Source organism: Ylistrum balloti, unplaced genomic scaffold (genome assembly GCF_031769215.1).
Source record: "Ylistrum balloti isolate Yb309-2 unplaced genomic scaffold, AGI_CSIRO_Ybal_v1 Utg370758, whole genome shotgun sequence".
NCBI classification, from domain to species: Eukaryota; Metazoa; Mollusca; class Bivalvia; order Pectinida; family Pectinidae; genus Ylistrum; species Ylistrum balloti.
The window spans coordinates 320971-332500 of NW_026782445.1; the positions used below are offsets into that span (position 1 = coordinate 320971).

General features: G+C 35.3%; 1 protein-coding gene across 1 annotated transcript in view; it reads left to right on the forward strand.

Moving 5' to 3' along the window:
- The first annotated feature begins 586 nt into the window (after positions 1-586).
- LOC132558116 (cytosolic phospholipase A2-like) overlaps positions 587-11530 on the forward strand; it is a 12991-nt gene continuing 2047 nt past the window's right edge. The window contains exons 1-16 of the mRNA XM_060222646.1: positions 587-623; positions 852-897; positions 1319-1397; positions 4538-4681; positions 4979-5076; positions 5414-5448; positions 5783-5912; positions 6659-6795; positions 7172-7388; positions 7713-7827; positions 8160-8297; positions 8837-8917; positions 9807-9897; positions 10261-10379; positions 10713-10891; positions 11312-11498. Coding sequence (XP_060078629.1) covers positions 595-623; positions 852-897; positions 1319-1397; positions 4538-4681; positions 4979-5076; positions 5414-5448; positions 5783-5912; positions 6659-6795; positions 7172-7388; positions 7713-7827; positions 8160-8297; positions 8837-8917; positions 9807-9897; positions 10261-10379; positions 10713-10891; positions 11312-11498 — 1825 coding nt within the window. The 5' untranslated portion in view covers positions 587-594. The remainder of the gene's footprint in view (positions 624-851; positions 898-1318; positions 1398-4537; positions 4682-4978; positions 5077-5413; positions 5449-5782; positions 5913-6658; positions 6796-7171; positions 7389-7712; positions 7828-8159; positions 8298-8836; positions 8918-9806; positions 9898-10260; positions 10380-10712; positions 10892-11311; positions 11499-11530) is intronic.

Consider the following 11530-nt stretch of genomic DNA (forward strand, 5'->3'; position numbering starts at 1 on the left):
AATAACTAATAATGTAAGTGATTAGTTTTGAACGATGTATTTATATTTTTCAGCATTAAAACTGCTACTACTTATATCCTCGAACTGCGAGATTTATTACTGTTTTTATTTTGCAGCATATAAAGTTTGTTATCATACTACTGTATATATTTATCATTGGTTAAGATCAGTTTATTATTTTATGAAGAAAGAGATGACGGGAATTTCACTTTTGACGATTTTTTAAAGCAAATTATTAAGTTTAATAAAGTTTTAAAAAGAGAGTAATGTATCAAGTATTTATTAGTCTCTTTTATTTTTGTTTATTTCTTTACGCATTTTTTGTACATGTTTTGTACATGTTTTGTACATTTTTTGTACATGTTTTGAGACACGGCTTTTAGGTCTTTCCCGCGGACTCAGAACGGAAATAGATAATTTGATCCAAATTCTAAATATCTATGCAAATACCACTCCATTATAATCTTCGTTAGTAATACTGAACTATCTATTTTTTCTAATCGGTTAGCGTGCATAATTAGTATATAAAATCAAAGTAATTAATCATTATTTTATAACAATATTAATTTTTACTTCACCAGATTCAAGATAAACATGGAGTGTCAGCGTCATATAAAAAACACGTAAGTTTTGATACTTTTGTAATGAATGCTTCAGAAAAACATTTGAATTTTTTTGCCCCGTTAGATAAAAATATCTTTTAGACATAAAGAACTGTACGATAGATAAACAAATCATTGTACATTACCATTATATCTGAGATATTCTGATATGTACTAATAGCTTAATCAATAGTATTATATCAATTTCTAACTCATTACAAACATCTTACATGTACCTTGGTTTTACAGGCATAAACAACGAGACCATCGTTCCCAACATGTTCAGACCCACAGGGTACGTACAAGTTTTTGCCTTATCTTTATTTTCATGTCTAATCTTTAGAACAGTTTAAGCAGACGTTAATTTTTATTTAAACTACATGGAAATAATATAAAAGACATACTACAACATATCAACTATAGTATACATAGACTTGACGGTCATTTGAAATATAGTAAACAATGTATGTGAGAATTATGAAATTTGTTGATTCAAGGCGCTAGTGCACCACCCCGTCCGAGTTCTAAATTTATTTCGAATGATTTTCGATCAATTACTTCCATAATCTATTTGTTTTTATAACTGACCGACCGTTTCCTGTTACCTCGCCCCCTACCCCACCCCGCCCTCTTTCTCCTCTCCATTGGTTTTTGTATATTTTTCTGTTATTTATTGTCTTTTTGTGTTAACGACATACATGTTTTTCATTATTTAGCCGAAATTAAGAAAGATGCCCTGCTTCGACGTAACACTACATGAAGCTACTGGCCTACATAATGGCATATTCGACAAAGGTAAGTGTTTATATCGACATACAGGGGCAAAGTTATCTGTGGTGTACCAGCATACAGAAGTAGACATATCGATATACAGGGACAAAGTTATCTTTGGTGTACCAGCATACAGAAGTAGACATATCGATATACAGGGACAAAGTTATCTTTGCTGTACCAGCATACAGAAGTAGACATATCGACATACAGGGACAAAGTTATCTGTGGTGTACCAGCATACAGAAGTAGACATATCGACATACAGGGACAAAGTTATCTGTGGTGTACCAGCATACAGAAGTAGACATATCGACATACAGGGACAAAGTTATCTGTGGTGTACCAGCATACAGAAGTAGACATATCGACATACAGGGACAAAGTTATCTGTGGTGTACCAGCATACAGAAGTAGACATATCGACATACAGGGACAAAGTTATCTGTGGTGTACCAGCATACAGAAGTAGACATATCGACATACAGGGACAAAGTTATCTGTGGTGTACCAGCATACAGAAGTAGACATATCGACATACAGGGACAAAGTTATCTGTGGTGTACCAGCATACAGAAGTAGACATATCGACATACAGAGACAAAGTTATCTGTGGTGTACCAGCATACAGAAGTAGACATATCGACATACAGGGACAAAGTTATCTTTTGTGTATCGGCATACAGAAGTAGACATATCGACATACAGGGACAAAGTTATCTGTGGTGTACCAGCATACAGAAGTAGACACATCGACATACAGGGACAAAGTTATATGTGGTGTACCAGCATACAGAAGTAGACATATCGACATACAGGGACAATGTTATCTGTGGTGTACCAGCATACAGAAGTAGACATATCGACATACAGGTGCAACGTTATCTTTTGTGTATCGGCATACAGAAGTAGACATATCGACATACAGGGGCAACGTTATCTTTTGTGTATCGGCATACAGAAGTAGACATATCGACATACAGGGGCAACGTTATCTTTTGTGTATCGGCATACAGAAGTAGACATATCGACATACAGGTGCAACGTTATCTTTTGTGTATCGGCATACAGAAGTAGACATATCGACATACAGGGGCAACGTTATCTTTGGTGTATCGGCATACAGAAGTAGACATATCGACATACAGGGCAACGTTATCTTTGGTGTATCGGCATACAGAAGTAGACATATCGACATACAGGGCAACGTTTTCTTTGGTGTATCGGCATACAGAAGTAGAGATATCGACATACAGGGACAAAGTTATCTTTTGTGTATCGGCATACAGAAGTAGACATATCGACATACAGGGACAAAGTTATCTGTGGTGTACCAGCATACAGAAGTAGACATATCGACATACAGGGACAAAGTTATCTGTGGTGTACCAGCATACAGAAGTAGACATATCGACATACAGGGCAACGTTTTCTTTGGTGTATCGGCATACAGAAGTAGACATATCGACATACAGGGACAAAGTTATCTGTGGTGTACCAGCATACAGAAGTAGACATATCGACATACAGGGACAAAGTTATCTTTTGTGTATCGGCATACAGAAGTAGACATATCGACATACAGGGGCTAAGTAACCAAATACATCCATATGTCGGTACAAAAAAGATTGACAGAAGCAGGACATCATGTATAATTAAAAGTAGAGCAGAATTACCAACTTGTAACTTCTTAATTAATTTTACGGCTATACATGTATGTACAGTATATAATTCTAAATTTGTAATGAAATGTGTTTTTTTTTTCTGAACAATCCTTCTTAATGAACAACATATTTTCCATGAGAGCAAATGATGGAAACTATTTTGGTTACAGGGTAATATTGTGATAAGTATAGTTAATGTAATTAGATCGCTCTCAGAATAAAGCAGTATCTAGCGATTTTGGTCAGACGACGAGAACAAACAAAATTTTCAACATGATTTTCGGTCCAGTAAAAGCCTGATTAATGACAAAAGAGACTGAATCAACATGTTTATAAAGTGTAAAGTACATATTGGTTGAGAAAAATTCCTTGTATAGGTTCTGTGCAGCTTGTCATTTCAAATAATGTATATTACTTTATGTTTTATTAATGAATAGGAATATTAATTATTTAATGATAGTAACCCTATAACTAATCTAACAGACGACTCGTGTTAACAACATATAGCTCGTTGTTGCACAGACCAGATCATTTCAGGAAATAAACCCTCTACTTCACCTTCCTGAATTGTATTGAGAGGAAAGTTCTTCCGGTGTCTGTGCTAATGGCTCGGTTAGTGTAATACACTTCCTGTTCAAGTATTGCGGAAGACACATCACGCTGTACTGAAAACTAGACCAGCTAATGACGGAAATAATCGAGATTATATTTGCTTACGTAAAAAATGTTTGATATTTTGATAAAAAAAAAACAACAAAAAACAAAAAACCACAAGAATAAGATGTCACCAAAACCATCAATGTATCACCAGAACGGTTCACAATATTTGTCTCCCAAAATTTTTCAAAATAATATCTTTTCTGTCATCAGTTTTTATTTTCCTTTGGAAAAAATGTCTTAAAAAAGTCATCAACATTACATTTTTTTTATGTCATCAGCACCAATCACTAATACATTTTCCTGCAGTCTATACATACTATTAGGGTATGACTTCTGTTAAAGACACTCACCGAAAGACGAAAGGGTTAAAACAGCGGTATATTCAAATAAATTATAAAAAAAGATTTCCATGTCTCTATACTGTTTCTGTAGCTAAATACAACCATTTAAAAATAAACTTTTATCATCGTACCAACTAGATATAGATATTAAAATAAAAAATGAAACTTTTAAAAAACAACATTATTTTTGTGATATATTATTAATGTTACAAAAACATTATTATTGAGGGTAATTTGGTATTAGATGTTTCATAATCAGACAACTTTACCTGGCTCAGAGTACTGTATATAATACTTTAAAGGTTACATTGGTCCCTGAACGGAAAACTTTTCGTCCTAATAGGATGTAACTAGGTCACGTGTTTCTATTATACGTCTCGTGTTCCTATTCCATGTCACATGTTCCTATTATATGTTACGTGTTCCTAATACATGTCACGTGTTCCCTGTCACGTCTTTCAATTATATAACACGTGTTCCTATCACTATTTTTTCCTAGTCGATGTGCCCGATCCCTATGTCGAGTTGCACTGCCAACAGACCGTGGAGAAACACCGGAAGACAGCTGTGAAATGGAACAATAGAAATCCTGAATTTAACGAGACAATGACGTTCACACAAATTACAGATAAACCAGTCATAGGTATAATGTTGTGTCATTTTTATTTAACATATATTCCACAAGGGTTTCCCCAAGGAGCTCGCTGTCGTCATCATAATGTTCTCCTGACCAAATGATGACATTGTCTAACGTCAAATACATGTTTCTTCATTCCAGACAAATTCTCCTTAAATCTATTCTGATTCCTGTCACAATCTATCAATATTTCAATATGGTGTCACATAAACACTAGTGAAATTCAATATAATTAGTAAGAGAGAGGGAGGTGGAAGAACGAGAAAAAGAAGTGTTGGTTCAAATCAGTGATGTTTGTTGTAGATATTATAGTTAAAGAGAAAAATACGTTTGTGGATGCAGTTCATGGAAAATACACGGGCGATCCCCAGCAGACACCAAACGTCATCAACCTCTATAAGGTATCGTTTGGTTTATCGAAGACATACAATATAGTTAGGAACATCTAGTGTTTTAAGGTCAATGCTTGTACAATATTACATTAATATTGTTTGTTCCTTAGTTATGGAATATCATAATTAATATACAACATAATATTAATCTAAATTACTGTCAGACAACACTTAATCATTCAATATATCGCTACTTATTCATGTAGGGGTTGACATTTGTTAGGTATAACTCTTTTTCTATACTGTAACCAGTTCGTTTTATTTTTATCCTCACAAATTTTATAAAAAATTATCCTGCTAGGATTTTATTTCTATTTGATATCATATTCAATATTACCGTTTTCAGAACGCTAACCTGCGTGTTGACGTATCCTGTAAAATGTAAGTATATGTAAACTTAACAGTATTCATTAGAGGCGAGTCGATTTTCAGATAAGGGGGTAAAGGTAGATTTTAAACAACATTTTAAAGTCGTGTGTCTCAAATGATGCTGTTGAACCAGCCGTGACGGTTAAATGATTAAACTGACTATGTACAGATCAATGCGATGTTAGATTCATAACAGACCGTAAACTCTCTTTACACTTGGTCTGTTGACACGTGCATTGCATAATCCCGTAGTTATAACTCTCAAGATCTCCTTTTCAAGTGTTTAATCCCTGGAACAGTTATAACTCTCAAGATCTCCTTTTGACGTCTTAAATCATTATTACAGGCAATCTCCGACCCTAAGGGCTGGCATGGAACTTTGTCAGGAAGAACTGGACTTCCGTAGGCAGAGATTACCAGTCGTACACAAAGCGTTAGAGAAACTTCTTGGACAGAAGATGCCTGCACCAGAGAGAGTAAGTAACAGAGAGGTCATTATATAATATCGTGTCATCACGAAATTATGATTTTTAAGATAAACTCACAATAGAAAAATAATAGATACAAAATAGACCACAGAGAAATCCCCTGCAGTAAAATGTACCGCAGGGTCAGTGCAATGTAAACTCTATACTAGAATTATCTTATTTTTGTGGTAAATTATTTCGTTTGATTTCGTCTGTACTCTATATCCACGAATCTTTATGTCCACGATCTGTCGAAAACTTAGTACAAATAGGCTTATTGAGCTATGTTTATCACAGAAATCAAGGGTCCCTCGAAAATATGATTTTATAAAAAGGGGAGAAAATACCGTAGTATGGACAATATTACAGTTTACAAATAAGTTATGATTTAAGACACTTTTCATATATTCATCAGTCTCGGACAGTCCAATTTCATACATCAGAAATAGCTGAGACGATACGATGCAGTGTAGTCCCATGTTACGCTGGTTGGACACCCTGACTAAGTTGTGAAAATCACTGCCTTAGCTTCAAAATAAGCAAATGATAAATATAATTTCATCTGATTTTGGGCAGATATACATTTCTAATGTCTCTATATTGTTTGTTTAAAACGAAGGAGACACCAACTTAGCATATTGTGTTTTCTTTAAAGAATTGTACAATACCACTCTATACAAACTTCGAACTAAATATAGTAGAAATCATTTACTGTTGAAATCAACATATTGATTACTGATATCGCCGGTCTATAGCTACCAACCATAGCGGTGCTGGGGTCTGGAGGCGGGTTCCGTGCTATGATGGGGATGAGCGGGGTCTACAAGGCCCTGGTGGACACCGGTTTACTTGATTGTGTGACGTATGCTGCCGGACTATCTGGGTCAAGTTGGTACGTTCTCCACGTAAATTTCTTAATTCATCATCGTTATTAATATTTTTCTCTATTCTATCAATTTAATCAAGTGTATTCAAATTCAGAAATTCTTACTTTGAGGTTCATTCATACGCATGTACTGTTGATATCCACACGGAGTATAGACACTTGTATCAATTGGGTTATTGAAAGCTAATTTAAAAAATTGAGAATCAGGGGAAATCTGGGTCTGATAATTATACCCTTCCGGAACACCTGGTACTTTTCTCTATGTGCTCTCATTTTTCTCTGTCAATAATTCTATTCGTAGTTTCATTGAACTTTGGTTAGATTAAATTACTGATGAAGTGTTGGTATCTTCTTTATGTTCATCACGTGTGGCCCTACACAGGTATCTGTGTGCATTATGTTCTCATCCCGATTGGCCACGAGTACACCCGTCCGTCGTGGACGACCATCTGAATCAGTGTGTGCGCAAGTCATTGTGGGATACCATCATGAATCTCCAGACAGTCAGAGACAGCTACAATGAGAAACAAAAGAGCGACAGACCCTGGACGTTCACAGACCTGTTCGGACATTGGGTCGGACATACCATTATTCCTGACGTAAGACTGTAAATCACATTTTTCAGGTCAAGTTATCAATGTACAAAGAAAACTTAGTAGTAATGGTGTTACTTTAAACAATAATTTGTCGGGCTTGTTGTCCGTTTTAAGAATAGAAGATTATACAATAATCACATCAAAAGAATATCCCCATCTAATACAAATAGAATTAGATACAACCGAGATGAATAATTAATAAAATCACCGAACAAAACCAATCGAAGGAGATGTTAACATCTAGACTAGAACGTACTTCAATAGATTTAGTAAAAGTAAGTACTTTTTGATAACGGTTACACGAAAAATTATATGACATCGTTACAGAGGATGCACTGTAAGTGGAGTGACCAACAAGACAAGGTCCGTGATGGACGTTGTCCACTACCTTTATTGTCCTGTGTCCACGCTGAGGTTAACAAGTCTGTTAAACAGTTTCATGGTAAGTTCCATTTTGGTAAAATCTTAATGTGCCCTGGATCTCATAGATCACCTTTTAAGAGAAGAATCGGACTGGTATTTCAAGCAGCTTGTAGAACGCATAACGTCGGATATTCCATTTGTCTTCTGCCCCTGGACATGGAAAAGTCTAAACCTTTTGCTGTTCCGAATGGCAGACGGAAATGTATTCCTTGCATCATATTCTAGTCTGTGTTTTCACTATCTATGTAAAGAAACAGCTGTTAAATCTTGTTCCTACCTGAGCCCTTGCAAAGAATATCTTCATTTCGTATCAATTAAGCTTCGATGATTCCAAATTGCTTGTATTTCCAGATTGGGTTGAGATTTCTCCGTTTGAAGTCTACATGCCGAGATATGCCACATCTTTAAAGACAGAGACACTTGGAAGTGAGTTCTACAAAGGAAAGATGGTTGTGAAGAAAGACGAGCTGCCTCTCCATTACTTGATGGGTGAGTTTCCGCGGAGAACATTGTCATAGTAAGAATATTATTGATCTAAAGGTTTTATTTCTTGTGAGTAATATGTGATTGTCAACCCAATTGAACACAGTATCAGTGGCCATCGGTACTTTTTGTTTAAATAAGTTAATTTTTGTTGACTGTATCGTTCAATAATGCGTGACAGCCAAGTGAAGTCTGCATGTGAATATTGTCAATGGCAGAATAGCCTTGGAGAACTGTGTCCCTGCTGTGTTGATTCTTATTGCTTGGAATCAATAATATACAACATATCACAACGTTTAAAACTTGTAGATAAAAGAATTCGTATGATCAGCAATAAAAAAGTAATATTGTTAAAAACTCTATACAATGTGTCAAATTTTCCAACTTTTAGAAAAATACAATGCGACAGTGTTTCGATTCTTTCCGAAATATAAACTGCTCTATTTTGCATATCATTGCAAAGTGTTTTGTACAATGTGTTTTTTTTAAATTATCCGATGTGTGCAAAGTTTTTATACGTTGTTTGCTCGGATCTTTTATGACAGGGATATGTGGAAGTGCATATACAGCGCTCCACAAGAGTTTCTCGGAAATGGCAGCCAAGTCCAAAAAGTTGTCCCGGTCGAGTAAGTTATTTTGCATCTGTTGAATAAACGAGAAACATAACAGTCTTCTCTTTTTCGTTCCAACAGTGAGCCAAAATAAAATGAAACATCTTTATACATGTAAAAAACCTTTACTATACAAGTCTTTCTTCGGATTTTATTTTCTATTTGTAATAAATCTTCATCTTTTCCCATGTAAACTCTAGTTGTCTTTCTTTCGTTGTCAATGCCCCAGCTCTCAGTTTGAGAGCATGAGGAAGTTGGATTTATTTTATCACAGATGTTTAGTTACGGTTACGGAATGGCTGATCAAACCGTGACATTTTCCTGTCGTTCATATCAATATAGATTTTCGGTATTTCCTTTTCAACTTTGAAGTTTGCTGTTAATCAACCAATTTTGATTTCGTAAATTCAAATTGTCTTTTGTACCAAGTATTTGAATTTACCCTATCCATATCAAAGCATGCGGTCAGAAGTGATAATATCTTCATCGCAAAGAATGACTACAAATCATTTATACAAATGTTATGATGATTGTTTTTTCTGAAGACGTAATTATAACTTGCCTTCATAACTAAATTCTTACTTAATACTATCACACCACGAGAAAATTATTATACAAAATTGATCGTTAAACAAAAATATTAAATACTATGAAGAAACCGAATCACCCTAACAGTGCTGCTAGAATCTCACATCACAGCGAATCGTATTTAGTATAAAACATCCCAGAGGGAGATGGAACTATAAAACAAAATTATAAATAAACTTATTATACACTTATATCAGAGTCCCAGAAATTTACATTTATATACCTTTGTTATTAATATTAGTGACGAGATTACGATATATTATGAATCGCTTTTTATAACTAAGTATTCTGTAATTGTCATTACGTGTGATTACAGGTAGAGGAAGTGAGGGAGATCGAAACACTTCGGAAGCTGTAGATAAGGACATAAGTGTTTGGATTGATTACGTCAAGAGAATCCTCAACAGGTAAACATGAAAAAAATCCAATTTATATTTAAAGTTGTGTTCATATACATTGTATAAATACTGCTTGTTATGTAAGGAGTTTGAAAAAATGGGTTTGTCTGCATATTCGTGCATGTGATCATACGAAAGGGGTTGGTGTAGAGGAAACATTTTTAAAAATCTGCAGAATTAGGAATTATCACTGAATGAATTCCATCTTATTTGATATGATTGAAACTTAATTGTAGATTGTAGTAATAATTATAAACTTAAAGCAATTTGTAAAAATGACAAAATACAAGCGATGTAAGATTCTTCGAGTATTGTATTGCACTTTGATGTCGTTAAATATGAAAAGCATTGTACATGTTGTTTTTTGTTTAGTTTTGGAATGAACTACCTTGACGACCGATCTGGCCGTGCCGCTAAAGTCCACAACTTCATGCATCAGTTGACTCTGGAGGAAATTGGGGAGGACAAGACCCCAGTAGATTCACCTGACGGTATGTGTTATTGAAACTGGTCATATTCTTATGAAAACATCGTTCAATCTTTCTTCAGACCGTGTATATACCAACCACCCAACCCTGAACGGAGTTCGAAGAAATGATTTTGTTTCGAAACTTCAAAACTTCTGCTAATATCACTCCATAGTATGGATGGTATCAGGAATGGTTTCAATATAATATCAGTGATGCCAGAACAAAGCTATTTTCTTTCCGTTTTCTGTTTAAAACGTTCAGATATAAATATAAATATCAACAACACACGTTGGTATAGAATGTCGGTAGATATTGTATGTAAGTACATTAAGAACATGTTTTATATTATCGCAGGCGTGTTCACCAACATCCAGGAGAAGATGTCTACTGAGGACAAATACATGTGTCTGATAGACGCAGGTCTGGCTTTCAACTCGCCCTACCCTCTGATCCTCAGACCGGACCGTCAGGTCGACCTGATCCTTTCTTTCGAGTTTAGTGACAGAGGCAAGGACGACAACCAACCGTTCAAGGTTTGTTAAGACTGTACAGTCACTCCTTACATAATTCTTGGTATCAAACAAAATTCTACAAGAATCATTTTTATACTTATCTCCGTGCTTCCGAAATCGGTTGTAAATTAGACCATTTTTTGGCGATGTCAAGAGTGACAGGAGACATCTTGGACTTCAACATGAAACTGTTTCTAATATGTAGGTTTTTACTACAAACCAAAAAATTCAACCAGTTTCAGGATTTCTTATAAGTTTTTCAACAGACATGTGCAAGCAAGGGGAAATAAGACGACTCTTATCCCATCCTTCCTTTTTGCAGATATCATAAATTCATGTATCTCATACTCAATCATCAACAGTACATACTTCTCTCTCATTGGATGACCGACACGTAAATTGATGATTATGACCTTTGACCTGTAGCGATGTTCTTTACAGCAACTGTTATTGGCGAAGCAGTGGGCTGACTGTCACAAGGTACCTTTTCCACCGATAAACATAAAGCAATACGAAGGCAAACCAGTTCAGGAACTGTACGTTTTTCAAGACGAGGCTGACTTAAACTGTCCCATCATCCTTCACTTCGTTCTCGTCAACAATGATTTCCGTTACCAGTATAAAACAGGTAGGTAAGATCAGGGACGCCCCTGGTAAGAT